This window comes from Haliotis rubra, unplaced genomic scaffold (genome assembly GCF_003918875.1).
Source record: "Haliotis rubra isolate DU_JTF1 unplaced genomic scaffold, ASM391887v1 Scf559, whole genome shotgun sequence".
NCBI lineage: Eukaryota > Metazoa > Mollusca > Gastropoda > Lepetellida > Haliotidae > Haliotis > Haliotis rubra.
The window spans coordinates 272,525-292,093 of record NW_025767256.1 but is presented as its reverse complement, the minus strand read 5'-3'; the positions used below and the strand labels follow the sequence as shown (position 1 = coordinate 292,093).

At 41.7% G+C, this 19,569-nt stretch overlaps 1 protein-coding gene across 1 annotated transcript in view; it reads left to right on the top strand.

The window, feature by feature from the left end:
• The window catches only part of LOC124253920 (monoacylglycerol lipase ABHD2-like), a 31,216-nt gene extending 12,276 nt beyond the window's left edge, over positions 1 to 18,940 (top strand). Inside the window, exons 2-8 of the mRNA XM_046687769.1 lie at positions 550 to 725; positions 2,426 to 2,593; positions 2,918 to 3,101; positions 9,784 to 9,996; positions 10,944 to 11,016; positions 13,830 to 13,914; positions 16,683 to 18,940. Of these exons, the coding sequence (XP_046543725.1) occupies positions 550 to 725; positions 2,426 to 2,593; positions 2,918 to 3,101; positions 9,784 to 9,996; positions 10,944 to 11,016; positions 13,830 to 13,914; positions 16,683 to 16,840 (1,057 nt within the window). The 3' untranslated portion in view covers positions 16,841 to 18,940. The remainder of the gene's footprint in view (positions 1 to 549; positions 726 to 2,425; positions 2,594 to 2,917; positions 3,102 to 9,783; positions 9,997 to 10,943; positions 11,017 to 13,829; positions 13,915 to 16,682) is intronic.
• The last annotated feature ends 629 nt before the right edge of the window (positions 18,941 to 19,569 follow it).

Here is a 19,569-nt window from a genome sequence, read left to right as displayed (position 1 = left end):
GTGTGTGTGTGATCTCTTGATGACTCTTGTTGTATTTTTGTTTTTGATTTCATGACAGCAAGTTTGACTTTACTGAAAATAAGGATAGTGCCCTCAGTTTTGGTGAACCTTTTGCCTTTTTGTGATTTGTGACATTGTATGTGACATTTTATGTTTATTTTCAATGAATTGAAGGTTTCCATTGGCTGTGAACCAAAGGCTGGCTATAGGCCCAAATACATTAGAATTACACCCGACTGGGGTGTTATGTTATCTCCTGGTGATTTCTGATTGGAGATAGTGGCAAAGTTGAAATGGAAGTGTGGTATGTGTGCGATATAGAGAACTAGGGGAAGTAACTCTCTTTCATAGGTGAAAGACATCATGTGCATGAACCTCACGTGCGCGGGAAAACAGTCAGCCATCTTGCCCTACGTAGAAGGCATTGTAGCCAACGCCTGAATAAATATATGAACCTGATGTATAAGGACTTGTGATACTATGGAGACATGCACTTATAGCTCACCTTGATACCATAGCTTCCATTATATTTCCCATGACCACTTGCAGATACATCCCAACCTTGATATGGGGGAAGAGTGGCCACATCCAGACAATCGTGTATGGCAAGATGGGGCGCGTCCAGTACCCGGACCTCAAGGGTGACAGACACGAACACATCATGCCCGATGGCGCCACCTCCACGTTCGATGTTTACCATTCTCTCTCAGAACACCCGTCTGGAGGTGAGGAGGGATGTAATAACAGAGCAGCCAATGAAATTGGGCCTTATACATGTAGTCATGGTATTTAGTCTCAGATTAAACTATTACACTTATATTCCCATAATGTATATTCTTAAACAAATTATTTACATGCCAGTGATTTAATTTAGAATTAAGCATTCTACAGCAATATTATACTAACCAATGAGAGCCATGCTTTGAATTCACATGAAATATCCTTTTGTCGATTATATGAGTCTTTAATTGGTTGTTATTTCATTGACCGTGTTAGAATTGATCTTCAGTAACCCATGCTAGTTGTAGGAGGCGAATAACGGGATCGGGTGGTCAGGCTCGCTGACTTGGTTGACACATGTCATCGGTTCCCAATGCTCATTGTGTTGATCACTGGATTGTCTGGCCCTGATTCGATTATTTACAGACTGCTGCCATATGGCTGGAATATTTGCTGAGTGCGGCGTAAAACTAAACTCACTCACTCGCTCACTTGTTCACTCACTGTTATTTCATTGTATCAATTGATCTGGTGCAAACGATGATTTAACTGCATGTACAGGGATCTTACCCTATTGAGTGAGTGTGACTGACTGACTGAGTGAGTATGGTTTTATGCTTTGCATCCCGTTTCTTGCTTTGCAGTTGCTTCACGCAGCTAACATCACTGGTGGAAACATTACGCTTATGTTTTCCGGACGGTTAAAATGTCTCAATTCGACTCACAAGTTTTCAGCGACACGGTAACGCTCATAATGTTTACATTCCCACAATGCAATCGTGGAATGTCGCTTGACTACTCCGGCTTCATCTGGATGTACTGATCTAAACTTACGTTGGTAGAAGAAATGCGACGCTGATATTGCCCCATATGGTTTACGCACGACAGATGTAATTAAAATAATTCAGAGAAGATATTTAATCCGAACGTAAAACCGCCATCAAACTGTTATCATTTGTTTTTTCTGGTAACGCTCGCCTTTAACGTAGGGGGGCAGACACATCAATAGAACAGCGCACCAGTTAGCCCTGTGCGCAGGATTCTTAATTTAGGTCATCGACAATCGCCATTTGTTTTCTGCCTTAAATTAATCGTAATTATCCTTAGAAAGTATTAAATTTAGCATCTTAGAAAGATAAAGTTCGCTCTACCCATTGTGTTTTGTAATAGTATAGTTTTGCCCTGAACTATTATAACATCAAAGCACTGGGACTACCGCCCTCATGCTTTAATTATAATAGTTCAGGGCAAAACTATACTTTATTACAAAACACATTGGGGTAGAGCGAACTTTATTTCTTAATCAATATTCCAGTAATATCACAGTAGGGGACACCAGAAATGTGCTTCACACATTGTAGACATGTGGGAATCGAACCCAGGTCTTCGGTGTGATGAGCGAACGGTTAAACCACTAGGCTACCCCACTGCCCCTCTAACCTCATTAATGGAAGCAGCACATCTAGCTTCCTGGGCCCCTATTTCTACCATATGTTGTAGGTGACTACTCCATGCTGGTGTGTCCGGGGATCGCAAGCAGCACATCTAGCTTCCTGGGCCCCTATTTCTACCATATGTTGTAGGTGACTACTCCATGCTGGTGTGTCCGGGGATCGCAAGCAGCACATCTAGCAGCACATCTAGCTTCCTGGGCCCCTATTTGTCGGGGGGATCACGACATGTTGACTGTATGTGTGTGTTGCAGGTGACTACGCCATGCTGGTGTGTCCGGGGATCGCCAACTGCAGTGAGAGCCCTTACATCCGCACACTGGTACATATGGCACAGCGGAGCGGCTACAGGGTGGCGGTCCTCAACCATCTCGGAGCTTTGAGAGATGTGGAGCTCACATCACCACGGATATTTGATTACGGTTAGTATGATTTCATTTCTACAACCTGTTGTTGGTGTCCAGTCAACAGCGGTACTCGACACACACGATGTTTAGGCATTTTGAAACCTTTTGTAGCATGAAGACCCTCCACTGGTTTATTTCCTGGAGACTCATGAATGAACTAAAAAATTAAGAAGTTGTCTCCCTTTCTTCTTAGTACTTGCTAACGGTACCAAGAGTTGTGTCACCTGTCTTCCCACTAATGATATAAAGAGTTGTCTCCCCTGTCTCCCCTCTAATGGTCTCAAGAGTCGTCCCTTCATTTCTTCCCTTTGATGTTAACAAGAGTTACTTCCCCTACAGGAAGTACGACAGAGTTCCACCACATGGTGGAGGACATGAGGAAGATGTATCCCAACAGCAGCTTCCTGGCTGTTGGCTTCAGCATGGGCGCCAACATCATCACCAAGTATCTCGGTGAGCACCCGGACAATCAGAAGCACTTCATCTGTGGAATGTCCCTGTGTCAGGGGTACGACGTCATACAGTGAGTAGCACAGATTAACGTGCTGTACGCAGTGGGCCAAATATTTTCTAAATTTTACTAGTCAGTCAGGTTAGCTATGCCTGAAAGTTTCTAGCCCACCAAATACTTCACTAGCCCGAAATATGAATGTAGAAACTAAGCAAAAGATTAGAAACATAGATGACAGTAACATATTGTCAGTTGACATGGGTTTCATCATTAAGCTGCTAATATGGTGAACGATTTTATCAGGCCATAATCTTGCATGATTTAAAACTGTATTATAACTAAAAGTCTTAACAAATCGGAGAGAGTGATATATTTACAAAATGACCCCATGAAAATTCACTAGCAATTTGGGCCAAATGACTGTGGAGATTTACTGGCCTGAATGGATTTTTACTAGTCACGGACTGGTCCGTGGTTCGAATCCAAGCACCTCTGATCTGGCTGGTCAATTCAACACATTCTTTGAATCTGAAATCAGTGACATCAGGAACTGTCTTCAATCTTATCAGTGACATCAGGAACTGTCTTCAATCTTATCAGTGACATCAGGAACTGTCTTCAATTTTATCAGTGACATCGGGAACTGTCTTCAATCCTATCAGTGACATCAGGAACTGTCTTCAATCTTATCAGTGACATCAGGAACTGTCTTCAATCCTATCAGTGACATCAGGAACTGTCTTCAATCCTATCAGTGACATCAGGAACTGTCTTCAATCCTATCAGTGACATCAGGAACTGTCTTCAGGAGCTGTCTTCAGTCCTATCAGTGACATCAGGAACTGTCTTCAATCCTATCAGTGACATCAGGAACTGTCTTCAATCCTATCAGTGACATCAGGAACTGTCTTCAGTCCTATCAGTGACATCAGGAACTGTCTTCAGTCCTATCAGTGACATCAGGAACTGTCTTCAATCCTATCAGTGACATCAGGAACTGTCTTCAATCCTATCAGTGACATCAGGAACTGTCTTCAGTGACATCAGGAACTGTCTTCAGTCCTATCAGTGACATCAGGAACTGTCTTCAATCCTATCAGTGACATCAGGAACTGTCTTCAATCCTATCAGTGACATCAGGAACTGTCTTCAGTCCTATCAGTGACATCAGGAACTGTCTTCAGTCCTATCAGTGACATCAAGAACTGTCTTCAATCCTATCAGTGACATCAGGATCTGTCTTCAACCCGATCAGTGACATCAGGAACTGTCTTCAGGAGCTGTCTTCAGTCCTATCAGTGACATCAGGAACTGTCTTCAGTCCTATCAGTGACATCAGGAACTGTCTTCAATCCGATCAGTGACATCAGGAACTGTCTTCAGGAGCTGTCTTCAATCCTATCAGTGACATCAGGAACTGTCTTCAGTCCTATCAGTGACATCAGGAACTGTCTTCAATCCTATCAGTGACATCAGGAACTGTCTTCAACCTGATCAGTGACATCAGGAACTGTCTTCAGGAGCTGTCTTCAGTCCTATCAGTGACATCAGGAACTGTCTTCAATCCTATCAGTGACATCAGGAACTGTCTTCAACCCGATCAGTGACATCAGGAACTGTCTTCAGGAGCTGTCTTCAGTCCTATCAGTGACATCAGGAACTGTCTTCAGTCCTATCAGTGACATCAGGAACTGTCTTCAGTCCTATCAGTGACATCAGGAACTGTCTTCAATCCTATCAGTGACATCAGGAACTGTCTTCAATCCGATCAGTGACATCAGGAACTGTCTTCAGGAGCTGTCTTCAATCCTATCAGTGACATCAGGAACTGTCTTTCAATCCTATCAGGTGACTATCAGACATCAGGAACTGTCTTCAATCCTATCAGTGACATCAGGAACTGTCTATCACATCAGGAACTGTATCAGTGACATCAGGAACTGTCTTCAACCCTATCAGTGACATCAGGAACTGTCTTCAGTCCTATCAGTGACATCAGGAACTGTCTTCAATCCTATCAGTGACATCAGGAACTGTCTTCAATCCTATCAGTGACATCAGGAACTGTCTTCAATCCTATCAGTGACATCAGGAACTGTCTTCAATCCTATCAGCAGAACACTCCAGAGGGTATTGTTTCATGGTCTACTTGAAGTCCATGCCTTTGCTCAGCCTGACGCGAATAGCCTGATCAGGTCTGCCAAGATAACTATGTGCTTGAAAGATTCAGTTCCAGGTCAGCTTGTGAGGACCATGTTGACACATTACTTCTAGTAATTGCTGCCATCATTAACAAGAGTTTGTCATGTGGCATCTTTCCAAATCTTGGAAGGGGGCAATAGTTAAACCTCATCAAAAATGGAAATTTGGATTCTAACATCATGAAGAATTTTAGAGCAGTTTCAAATCTATCATTCCTGTCAAAGCTGACTGAGCGAGCTGTTACAAAGTGGCAATATTTTGGATGACTTTCAGTTGGCTTACCGACAGCCTCATTCCACTGAGACACTTCTTCTCCATGTTATTAATGACCTCAGGTGCATTGTCGACTCTGGAGAGTTGGCAACGTTGGTGTTCTTGGATTAGAGTCCTGTATTTGACAAGATGAACTAGGAGGAGCTCGTCCACACACCGGAACACCAGGTTGGAACCGGTGGTTCTGCATTGTCGTGACTCTCATCATACTTGACCGACAGAAGTCAGGCAGTGCTAGTGGCAGAGAAACTCTCTAAGAAGGGGGTCTTGTCTTGTGGTGTGAAACAAGGCTCTGTTCTGGGACCTATTCTTTTCCTCTTCCACATGAATCAGCTTCCTTCCATTACAGACAAATTCAACAACGATAATCAACTGTGAAATACACAATGCCATTTTAGAAAGAAGTCAAATGTAACATATGTTATATTTGGGATTACACTTTCTCAGTAAAGTACAGATTCTAGTACTTTTGGGGTTGAGTCCCATCCGGGATTCGAACCCACACCCTCAGAGTCATGCGATGGCTGAGTGGTCTAGGCGTCTGACTTTGTGTGCTGGCGATTAGGTGCCTGATCTAACAATCAGTAACCCATCTTTGGCGTAAGAGGCGACTAACAGGATCTGGTGGTCAGGCTCACGCGATGCCCATGATGTTGATCACTGGATTGTCTGGTCTTGCCTCGATTATTTACAGACCCCCGCCATATAGCTGGAATATTGCTGAGTGAGGCATAAATCTAAACTCACTCACTAACTCCATGGGAGTTCAATGAGACAGACTCTGTAAAACATAAGATAGTATAATACTTAATGGATAACAAGTATATTTATCACGATGCCTCATGTCGGTATAGGTTCTTATACCGCTGTCAAGCAAGAGTAAAGTAATACAGCAGAACCGACTTATATACATGCAACTGGGATTAGGTAAGACAACATGGGGGAATACATCAAAGGGATTAACAACAACAACAACAATGGGATAGGTAATAATACCATAACAATGGGAGGAGGCCAACTGTTGAGGAGGCGAAAAGATATTCATAGCAGATGGGATTAATTGGCAATGATGGCTGGAGTGCTTCTAAGTTCTGTAAAACATGCTACCTACATCTGCACATGATGGGCTTCACAAACTACACCAAGCGCACAATACAGTTGTTCCATTTGTTTCTTCAACATCCAAGTCAGATCACGTTACTCCTATTCTCAAAACCCTACACTGGCTTTCTATTGCATCTGTTATTGATATGAGCTCTTCTGCATTGCCTACAAGTGTCTACACAATCTTGTGCCAACTTATCTCAAGGACCTCATCACAGAACACACACCAACCATATCTCTCCAATCCCAAAACCAGCTCCTGTCTCCAAGATCCGCTTAGGTTTTGGCAAGCGATCTTTCCGACATGCTTCTCCATGTCTGTGTAACTCTCTACCTATCAACTTTAAACTTTCTGATTCTCTTGCAAGTTTCAAATCTCACTTGAATACCTGTCTATAAACCTATCACTAACTCTTTAAACCATTAACTACATTGTGTAGCATATTATCGTCTGATTTTATGTAGCATGATGAGCATGAACGTGGATACAAGCACATTATGAATTAATTAGGTCTTCAGACGAAAGTCTGGAAGACCTACTGTTATTATCCGAATATTATTCTTCTTATTATTTGTACAATTTTTGTGACAGCTCTCCTGACCTAACCGCTTGGTCGATGTTCGTGAAACTTTCAGGGATGATAGCCTGTGTGCTGAAATTGATACATAGTCGAAAAAATCCCGACTTCCGGCTTCCGGTAAGGGCAGACAACCCAAAATGTCAAAATCTTTACACCTGAATAACTCAAAAATTATAAGAGATAAATGTAGACAACATCATTCCCCATCGATTCAACACATAGCGGAAGTTTCGCGGCAGAATAAATTTTCCGTAATTTTGAAAAAACTGAATTTTTTGCCGATTTCCTCGTTTTGACGGTGCCTGTCTTTAAAAATCTTCTTCTCCAGAACGGCATATAGTACAATCGCATTCGATATATCATTTTAAAACCCACACTCCGGACTACTTAAACCCTTCAAGGCATATTGATATCTTGAATAGTTTAAGAGTTATCGCCCTTGGAAGTCGGTGAATTTTTCTAAGACGCATTTTCATAGGGTTAAGAAAAAGGTCAGAAAAAGGTCACAACTCTGCGAAAAATCAATGGATTCCTTTTCCTAAGTACCAATCTGTAGGTAATTGAATGGGAAACATTTTTGCTTCACATTATGATTTTGTAAAATTCAATAATTACGTCACAATTACGACACAAACACAAGCTTCACGATTTGTCACATTTCTGCACGTTTAGACGGTGCCTGTGTTTAGAAATCTTCTTCTCCAGAACGGCATATAGTACTATCGTGTTCTATATATCGGTTTAAAGCCCACACTTTGGACTTCTTAAACCCTTCAAGGCATGTCGATATCTTGAATAGTTTGGGAGTTACTACCCTTGGAAGTTGGTCAATTTTGTCAAAACGCATATGTTCATAAAAATGTCACAGCTCTGACCTTACCTCTGCGACGATTTTCATGAAACTTTCAGGGATGATAGCCTGTATGCTGAAATTGATACAATATTGAAAAAATCCCAACTTCCGGATTCCGGTAAGGGCAGATAACCCAAAATGTCAAAATATTTCAAAATATTTCAACCTCAATATCTCCAAAACTATAGGAGATAAATTGACCAAGTTTTCACTCAATGTAGACAACTTCATTCTCCATCGGTTCAACACATAAAATCAGTCGGGCAGCAGAAGAAATTTTCCGCAATTTTGGAAAAACTGAATTTTTTGTCGGATAATCTGTTTTAACGGTGCCTGTGTTTAAAAATCTCCTCCTCCTGAACGGCATATAGTACAATCGTGTTTGATATATCGTCGGAAAGCCCACACTCTGGACTACTTAGCTTCCTCAAGGCATGTTGATATCTTGAATAGTTGTGGAGTTATCACCCTTGCAAGTTGGTCAATTTCTCCATGACACATTTTCATAGGGTTCATAAAAATGTCACAGCTCTGCGAAAACACAATGATTGTCGTTTTTCAAGGTACCAAACTGTAGATAATTGAATGTGGAACATTTTTGCTTCACATTATTATTATGTAAAAGTAGGTAATTACGCCCCACAATTACGCCCACAAACGGAGGGACATTAGGATTTTGCATTTTGTCAGTTGTAAGATAACCAACTGAAGGAAGCGCATTGTTGCTATATTTTACGGTCGCCTTCAGTTAGAAATAGTTATCTCATCTCACAGGAAGCCAGTAAAAATCTAGCAACAATCGCCGCTTCCTGGTATTCCAGTGCCCACAGAAATAGTTCCCTCTTTAACAGACTGTAACTCTGTTGTTCTTAGGTCTACATTCAAAAGAATTAGTGTTCTGAATTGCCCGGATGTGATCTCCAGCAGTTTGTTTACCAGCCTCACTGTGAGAAGAATACACTTGACTTTTTACCAATTTTAACAAAGTTCGCAACATTTACCAGCATCTCTCTTATAGTATATGCCCTATAAAGAGACTACCACTGCAAAGCGTGGTCCACGGCAGATATGGGAGACTCTATGTGAATTTCACCGACAGATGTAATTGACAATGACAAGGAGCTGTCAAATCTTTGCTGAAACGTCATTCAATGCCCAAAGAAATACTTGCCCTTGAATTGGCCTTTACGTTACATCGGCATTATCCTAGCCATACAGCGTCGCGAACAAGTTTGCATGAATAAACATTGTAAGTACAGAGTCAGATATGAGTTTCATTTCAAATTGTTTTTGAATGGGTGTTTAACAAGTGCACTATATGCACACATAAATCTATGGTTGTTTCACTAGTGCAGTATATGCACATACGTGTGTGCGTCAGATAGCTAGGGTCATGGCGATGACCCAAGGACGGCGGAGGTACACGCTGTTAAAGAGAGAACTATACCTTCTATGGGAACTACTTTAAACGGGTACACGACCCCGCGACTCGGCTGTATTTCACCGATCGGCCGGCGTGTCAAAAAACGGTTCTGCCTGCGTTTTGGACGCTTTCTAGCACTTCAATACACTTCAAACACCCGTAACTCCGAGAGTTAAAATTGACGGTCCAGCTGGTGTCCAAAGAAACGGAACAAGTAAAGGTAGCCACGGGGAGTGTATGGGGAGGTCTGAAGACCGTCAGTATTGCCCAGGAGGCAATCCTATTATTATTATTATTATTGTTTATCTGCCTTCACAGGATCTGCCCGCAGCTGATGAGCTACTTCCTGCCGAGGTTGTACGTCTATGCGATGACAGAGAATATAAAGAAGATTCTACAACGTCATAGCAGCATCCTCTTCAGCTCTTCAGCGCAGGAGAAGTACGGCAGTTTTGACTTGGAGAAGATATTTGACATTGGAGAAGAATATTCAGAACAACAATCACTGGAAGCCTTGGATGAAGTGTATAGTCACACTTGGATGAAGTGTATAGCTGGTAGGGTCAAGGTCACACTTGGATGAAGTGTATAGCTGGTAGGGTCAAGGTCACTTGGACTGTTGTATAGCTGGTAGGGTCAAGGTCACACTGTTGTATTGCAGAAGACCGGTGTAACAGGCCAAACTTTCCCCCTGGCCAAACCTTCCCCAGGGAAACTTTGGCCTAGGACAAACTTTCCCCAGGGTAAGAATATCCTAGGACAAAACTTCCCGGGAAAGTTTGGCCTAGGCCAGATTCTCCCGGGGAAAGTTTAGTCCGGGGAAAAATTGGCCTGCTACACCGGGCTAGTTGAGGTGGGACAGTAAAGGCTTGATAGTTGTGTATGGTTTTAGGTGTGTGAAGGATTACGTCATTTGTTCAGTTGATCTCAAATAAGGAACAAAACGCTTGCAAATTATTTGACTTGTCTGTTTTGAACATGACGTCTGCTCGCGGAAATGCATAGAATTATGATGTCCATTGTTCAGTTTGATCTTTGATATGGGACAGAATGTCTTGATAACTATTTAATGTCTGATCGCAGAAATACTGATAAAGACTATACTTGTCGCTTTTAGTGACAATAGGATTAAATCACATGACTCCGCACAGTATATGTCAGTCACAAGATGTTCTTTGTGCGTCATAGAACATAGGGAGTGAGGTGACAGGGGGACTAGAGGTGACAGGGTGACTGGAGGTCACAGGGCGCCTGGAGGTCACAGGGCGCCTGGAGGTGGGACAGTGAAGGTTTGATAGTGGTGATAAAAATATGGAGTTTGGTCTGTCAAGTTTTACAGTTTCATGTTCTCTGTGGGGTGTTCTTACACAACGTGTGAAGCCCATTTCTGGTGTTCCCGAACATTATATTGATGGAATATTGCTAAAAGTAGCGTAAAACCCAACTCACTCACTCACTCTCTCATGTTCTCTGTGTTGCAGCAAGAGGTTGGGCTTCAAGTGTCTGGAAGACTACTACAGGTCATGCAGCAGTGGGAACTACCTCCACAACGTAAGTCAGTCAACTTGTAGTGGATGCTGTATGTTGCCTAGCAACTAGCGGGAACTACCTCCACAACGTAAGTCAGTCAACTTGTAGTGGATGGTGTATGTTGCCTAGCAACTAGCGGGAACTACCTCCACAACGTAAGTCAGTCAATTTGTAGTGGATGCTGTATGTTGCCTAGCAACTAGCGGGAACTACCTCCACAACGTAAGTCAGTCAACTTGTAGTGGATGCTGTATGTTGCCTAGCAACTAGCGGGAACTACCTCCACAACGTAAGTCAGTCAACTTGTAGTGGATGGTGTATGTTGCCTAGCAACTAGCGGGAACTACCTCCACAACGTAAGTCAGTCAACTTGTAGTGGATGCTGTATGTTGCCTAGCAACTAGCGGGAACAACCTCCACAACGTAAGTGAGTCAACTTGTAGTGGATGCCGTATGTTGCCTAGCAACTAGCAGGAACTACCTCCACAACGTAGGTAAGTCAACTTGTAGTGGATGCTGTATGTTGCCTAGCAACTAGCGGGAACTACCTCCACAACGTAAGTCAGTCAACTTGTAGTGGATGCTGTATGATGCCTAGCAACTAACGGGAACTACCTCCACAACGTAAGTCAGTCAACTTGTAGTGGATGCTGTATGTTGCCTAGCAACTAGCAGGAACTATCTCCACAACGTAAGTCAGTCAACTTGTAGTGGATGCTGTATGTTGCCTAGCAACTAGCAGGAACTACCTCCACAACGTAAGTCAGTCAACTTGTAGTGGATGCTGTATGATGCCTAGCAACTAGCAGGAACTACCTCCACAACGTAAGTCAGTCAACTTGTAGTGGATGCTGTATGTTGCCTAGCAACTAGCGGGAACTACCTCCACAACGTAAGTCAGTCAACTTGTAGTGGATGCTGTATGTTGCCTAGCAACTAGCAGGAACTACCTCCACAACGTAAGTCAGTCAACTTGTAGTGGATGCTGTATGATGCCTAGCAACTAGCAGGAACTACCTCCACAACGTAAGTCAGTCAACTTGTAGTGGATGCTGTATGTTGCCTAGCAACTAGCGGGAACTACCTCCACAACGTAAGTGAGTCAACTTGTAGTGGATGCCGTATGTTGCCTAGCAACTAGCAGGAACCACCTCCACAACGTGAGGTAAGTCAACTTGTAGTGGATGCTGTATGTTGCCTAGCAACTAGCAGGAACTACCTCCACAACGTAAGTCAGTCAACTTGTAGTGGATGCTGTATGATGCCTAGCAACTAACAGGAACTACCTCCACAACGTAAGTCAGTCAACTTGTAGTGGATGCTGTATGTTGCCTAGCAACTAGCAGGAACTATCTCCACAACGTAAGTCAGTCAACTTGTAGTGGATGCTGTATGTTGCCTAGCAACTAGCAGGAACTACCTCCACAACATAAGTCAGTCAACTTGTAGTGGATGCTGTATGTTGCCTAGCAACTAGCGGGAACTAATTCCACAACGTAAGTCAGTCAACTTCTAATGGATGCCGTATGTTGCCTAGTAACTAGCTAGAACTACCTCCACAACGTAAGTCAGTCAACTTGTAGTGGATGCTGTATGTTGCCTGGAAGCAACTAAGCGGGAACAACCTCCACAACGTAAGTCAGTCAACTTGTAGTGGATGCTGTATGTTGCCTAGCAACTAGCTGGGGAACTAATTCCACAACGTAAGTCAGTCAACTTCTAATGGATGCCGTATGTTGCCTAGTAACTAGCTAGAACTATCTCCACAACGTAAGTCAGTCAACTTGTAGTGGATGCTGTATGTTGCCTAGCAACTAGCGGGAACAACCTCCACAACGTAAGTCAGTCAACTTGTAGTGGATGCTGTATGTTGCCTAGCAACTAGCGGGAACTAATTCCACAACGTAAGTCAGTCAACTTCTAATGGATGCCGTATGTTGCCTAGTAACTAGCTAGAACTATCTCCACAACGTAAGTCAGTCAACTTGTAGTGGATGCTGTATGTTGCCTAGCAACTAGCGGGAACTAATTCCACAACGTAAGTCAGTCAACTTCTAATGGATGCCGTATGTTGCCTAGTAACTAGCTAGAACTATCTCCACAACGTAAGTCAGTCAACTTGTAGTGGATGCTGTATGTTGCCTAGCAACTAGCGGGAACAACCTCCACAACGTAAGTCAGTCAACTTGTAGCGGATGCCGTATGTTGCCTAGCAACTAGCGGGAACTACCTCCGTCACCTAGGTCAGTGAACATGTAGTGGATGCCGTATGTTGCCTAGCAACTAGCCCAAGGAAGATGGCACATCCTTGTTTTACACATCCGTCCAAGTCGGCTGTAGACTGGAGTGGTTTCATGAAATATCCACCTCCTCCCAGTCTGTTTAGTTGTGTTGGGGGGTCGGCAATATTCCAGCGATATGACCGTGCCTGTAAATACTGTGGTCCACATTTGTAATTTTGATAAACATTGATAACATTTTTGATGAACAAATTGTTACAGATAAAATTGAAAGGAAATAGGAAATACTACTTTTTCAGACAAGATTGATAGAAAACACAATTCATGATGATTCCTTTCAGGGAATAAAGGTATATTTAAGATGGTGATCCACAAATAATCCCATCTGTATCATAAATATATGAAATTGAATGGAAGTTCTTACTAAAAATATTTAGTACCACAAATAGGAGTGTTTCTAACAAATTTTAGAAATTTTGGTCACACAGTCACACAAATATGCCCAAAACGAGGTGAAACATGCTGCTGAGCAAACATGACAGCTAAACAAACAAACAAGGAAGGTGAGCTCCAGAGACTGTATGTTCATTTCAGGTGACGATACCGATGTTTATTCTGAATGCACTTGATGACCCTCTGGTGCCATCCAGCATTCACTCTATACCACGGAAGTTTGCAGGTAATGACATGTCAGCTGCATGAAACTACCCACAAGCACTTCGAGATCTGGGTTAGAAATGGTCTTCAGTAACCCATGCTTGTTGTAAGAGGCGACAAACAGGATGGGGTGGTCAGGCTCGCTGACTTGGTTGACACATGTCATCGTATCCCAATTGCGTAAAACGATGCTCATGATGTTGATCACTGGATTGTCTGGTCCAAACTCCATTATTTACAGACTGCCACCAGCTTGGGGTTTTCAGCTATTGTTTACAAGCAATGCTTCAGAGCAGTAAACACACTGCTTCTTTTTGCCAGCCATATTTCATCTGAATCTGAAAAGAGAGTGAGTGAGTATGGTTTTACACTGTTTTTAGCAATATTCCAGCAATATCACGGCAGGGAACACCAGAAATGGGCTTCACACATTGTGCCCATGTGGGATATCGAACCCGGGTCTTTGGCGTGACGAGTGAACGCCTTAACCACTAGGCTACCCCACCGCCCTGAATCTGAAAAGACATGTTTGTCAACACTGAACATTACGAAAAGCACACTCTCTCACATGAACTTACACAGTTGTGATGTAACTGAAAGAGTGTATACCATACAGTGGTGTTAAACCCCACTTACTCACTCACACATCCTCTTGTTTCAAGGGGAGATCAGGTAACCTTGGGATTACAGCAGTCACTTGACAGGCAGGAAGGCTGGTTCGACTACCCCCATGGGAACAATGTGTAAAGGGGCACTGATCCAGAGCAATTTCCGTGGACTGGTTGTTGTTTTTGTTGTTGTATTTCTCCTGTGAGTACCCGGATGATATCCCAGAATTCTTGACTGGTTCGTGACCTCTGCTGCGCCACCCGCATGCGCAATTGATAGTATAAGTATAGATTGATCAACAAAGATGAAATCTTTTTTACTCGATAATATTTCCATCTTCATTAATTTGATAACAAATGAAAACATTTTGAAGTTTAACCATCTGCCAGTGGTAACAAATGTTAGGACTGAAAAATAACAAAGTCAATGTACGTTTTTATATTTTGTCTTATAATCCTAATTAGTTTATTATCATATTTGTATGCATTTTGAAACTTAATAAAAAGCACACGATCTGCTTATACTTATAGTGAATTTATAACATGACTGTTAATATCTAGACATTTTATAGATTGCCAACATGAATCATATTTCACACACTCGCCCTAAGTGCGACCTAGTGTATGTTGTCTGTCTCATTGCACTTCACGGCGAAAAAAAATGATTCTGTTGAATGCTACAACAAATGAATAAAAACAAAATGCAAATATTAAAATTAAAACAGACTAAAGTTATAGCAACAATGTCAGGCTATTACCTTGTTCGAGGAATGTATCCATCAATATCCACATAAAGGAACGATATGCCATTCATCTGCAGCTGACAAAGAATCCTGTTCCATGTCATGTGTCTTTTAACAGTCTAATATGCAAAAAAGTGATATATATTGTTTCAGGTTTTTCGCATTGGTGTATAGTCTCATTGGTCACCCAAGATAGCACACCTGGCAACTAATTGCATGATGTCCGCCATTCTTTAAAAAGTAATTTAGTTAGCCAATAATGAGCAATCAATCAATGTATTGGCTGTTAATCCTTTGAAGGAAGGACGTTGTTTTACACAGGCACTTAACGACAGGGTGCATTCAGCATAGAATAGTAAATCTACATACATAAACACTACCTTTTGACAAATCCACTGTGCAAGATAAAAGTAATAAATCAATCAGTGTGTTATCGGTTAATCCTTTGATCGATGTTTTGTAACTCAGCTGATAATTCCTCTTGCTGCACTTCCATGCGCATATTACATAACATGTAATACATTTGCCACATCAGACATTAATTTATAATGTTGAGTATTTACTCCAGACACGAGAAATGCCAAATGGGAACCTTTGTCGGGTAATCTGAGTGGTGTTACCACTAATTATACCTGTTATAAATTCATTAACTGACCATCAAGTGAATGATGACAAATAACATGTGTAGGTTTATACCACCAAACATGGGTTACAGCAAGGGAGTAGTAATCGCTGTATTGCATGCAATTTTAATTGCCTGAAAAACTTATGGGCCGACACTGTTTTGAGGATACGAACGGAACTTCATTGTTGCATAAGAAATACATATAAGCATTTGCTGTGTACTTAAGTTAAAAACTGTATATACCTATTTACCTAAGTAAATTTTCAGATTTTTCTAGCAATGGCAAAGTGGGGTTGTTTAGTTTACGGATTCAAATAAATCAAATGTGTGTTTTAATATCATAGGTAATAGACATCATATTTTTACATGACATGATTAAATATCGAGGTAGAAAAACACAGAAATAGGATCAAATTGGATCAGTCATTATACCTTCCAGGCATTTGAAAATCAGAAAAGCCTACACTGCTGGGATACTTTATTACAATCAGACAAGAACTATCAGGGATATTTTCAAATAACGGCATCTGATGGGGATCCACCCTTCCTAATGTCCCGCTGTTTAGGCTGAAGAAATTCTGCCAAGGTGGACAGTAGACAAGTCCCCGTGTCCATCACGGTCGAGGGAGCAGGGGCTGACCAGCTTGCAGCTAGGTTTCGTAATTAGACTGTTGGCGAGAAACATGAATCGCTCTGGATCAGTGGCCCTTTAAGACCTTTAAATTTAAAAACAGAATGTGTTAGTGTTTTTTAAAGTGGCTTCAAACCACAGTTTTGTGGAAAATAGCATGACGTCAACTTACTTGTTTTCTAGAAACCCATGACAACTGCATATTCGTCGTAACACACCATGGCGGCCATCTTGGATATTTTGAAGGTGGGTATTTGACCCCAAGTCCAATAACATGGATAGACCGGGCAGTGCTGGAGTTTGCCGACGCCATGGTAGCAATGGAGGAAAAACAGCAATAACCTGTGTCAACTTTAGTCAAGAACTCCAGCAGTGACAGTGTTTGCACCCTACCTCAGCTTGTGCAATGAAAATACATCAACTACTGCAGCAGCTACAACACCAGCTTCAACCTCGACAACACCTACCACCAATAATTGTGACTGGTTACTAACATTATTGATTGTAACGTTTATTCACTGTATTTACAAAATATGCTTGGATCACTGCATTATGAATATAGTATGAGAAATCTGTTTTTTAGACACTGTTGTATAATGCTTATCCAATGTGATTTAGAGTTGTGCTATGCGGAGTTACCTCCCGTGCAGTTACCTCCCATACCATAATGCATAATAATGCACTAGAAACCTTTTTTGTTTTCATTGGTGTATTTAGAAATCAGATTTTATGTTTTCTTCACAAAATAAGCTTTTCCAATCACAGTGTTTTGATTTCTGTCACAGTAATATTAAATAGGTACAGTGACAAAATGTGACAATATTTTTTACATTTGAAGCACTGCATTGGATGAAAGGCAACTTACTAATGCGGGTGTATGGATAAAGGGAGGTAACTCCTTCAGTACTATTCTTCCTGAGGATCAGGAGTTGATGTATTAACTTCATGCAAGAGTCGTATTTATCTTTCATGGGGGTGCTTAAAGTGGTTATCAATATCTTTCAGAATTGTTCATTTTAAGGCCCATTTAATCCTTTGTTTAAATGTGGGTTTGTCATCTTTGCTTAAATCTTGATCTTGCCACTCATGTGAGCTAACAGGGTGGTGAGGTAGCCTAGTGGTTAAAGCATTTGCTCATCTTTTCAAAGATCCAAGTTCGATTCCCCACATGGGTACAATGTGTGAAACCCATTTCTGGTGTCCCCTGCCGTGATATTGATAGAATTCTGTTACAAGCGACATGAAATCTACAAAAACCATAGATGACATCCTTACCTTGTCAGCTTGCTTGCTCTTTGGTCATGTGGACAAGGTGGTCTGAAGATCTGTGGTTCGAATCCCTGGACAGGAAATTTTATGGCTGCTAAATGGGCCCCAAGGCTTATAATGTTAATCACTGGATTCTCAGGTCCATACTCTGTTATTTTAAGATCAGAATCACACAATGGACTCACTGGACTAACACAGACAAATGGTTTGGCCCCTGACATGTCTGCCAGTGCTTTTTCACACTGGAATGTGATTTCACTTAAAAGGAAGTGTTCACTGTAACATTTGATTTTGGAAGAGATAAAGAAATGTAATGAGACCTGTTAAATTTTGAGACGCTGGGTCTACAGGGAGTAGGTAGGCAGGATGGTATGAGTAAAGGGAGGTAACTCCAACAACCCTAGTCTACCAGTGAAGTTGCTGCAGGTCTTCCTGTCAGTAAGTTACATAAATCTTGGATTTAGGTCAAGATGAGTGAGTGAGTGTTAGTGTGATATTGGCTATACATTTTGATGTGATATAGCTCTAATTATATGTTAGACCTTGTAGACCATGTGTATATCATTGACATAGACCATAACCAGGCGGGGTAGCCCAGTGGTTAAAGCGTTGACTCGTCAGACCCGGGTTTGATTCCCCACATGGGTACAATGTGTGAAGCCCATTTCCAGTGTCCTCTGCCATGATATTGCCGGAATATTGCTAAAAGTGACAGAAAACCATACTCACTCACTCACCCATGATCTGCTATGATATTTCGAAGACATCGCAGTTGATTGTTGCAGAAGACGTCGGACTGATTGGTACTGATGTCAAGGTCATCACCATTAGCTCGTGTACACGTGATACATAACTTTGTTGGCATCTGTTGAATATGAGGGTACAGAATATTCGGGTCAGCTCTTACTGCCTTGACGTAATGTTGATAGCATGTTGTAAAGGTGGCATGAAACACCATTCATGTCCAGTATCTCCTGGGTTGGCCACGGTGTCTGGGTCATATACTGTGTGTTGTATACTTGGATAAGTGTTGAATGTGTGATCCTTGAATGTGTGTGAATGTTGAATGTGTGAGCCTTGAATGTGTATGAGTGTTGAATGTGTGTGAGTGTTGAATGTGTGAGTGTTTGATGTGTGAGCCTTGAATGTGTGTGAGTGTTGAATGTGTGTGAGCGTTGAATGTGTGTGAATGTTGAATGTGTGTGAGTGTTGAATGTGTGTGAGTGTTGAATGTGTGTGAATGTTGAATGTGTGTGAGTGTTGAATGTGTGTGAGTGTTGAATGTGTGTGAGCGTTTAATTTGTATGATGGCGTTGAATGTGTGTGGCGTTGAATGTGTGTGGCGTTGAATGTGTGTGGCGTTGAATGTGTGTGGCGTTGACCGCTGAATGTGTGTGGCGTTGAAATATCGCGTGAATGTGTGTGAGTGTTGAATGTGAGTGTTGAATGTGTGTGGCGGTTGAATGTGTGTGAGCATTTAATGTATGGCGTTGAATGTGTGTGAACACTGAATGTGTATGAAAACTGAATGAATAAAACTATTGAAAATAAATAAACTAAAAAAGAAACACTGAATGAATGAATGTTGAAATGTGAATGTGCTACATCTTGAATATGAATATGAGCATGCTGAACTCTTAATGTAGTGGGAATATGTATGGCGTGTGAGTATTTTGTAATGAACTTTGAAATGTGCGAGTCTGAATAATGAGTGTTTTATGTATGAACTTTGAATGAAGTCCTCGAATAAGTACGAGCTTGTGAGTGTTTAATGTATATGAACTTTGAAATGAATATCTAT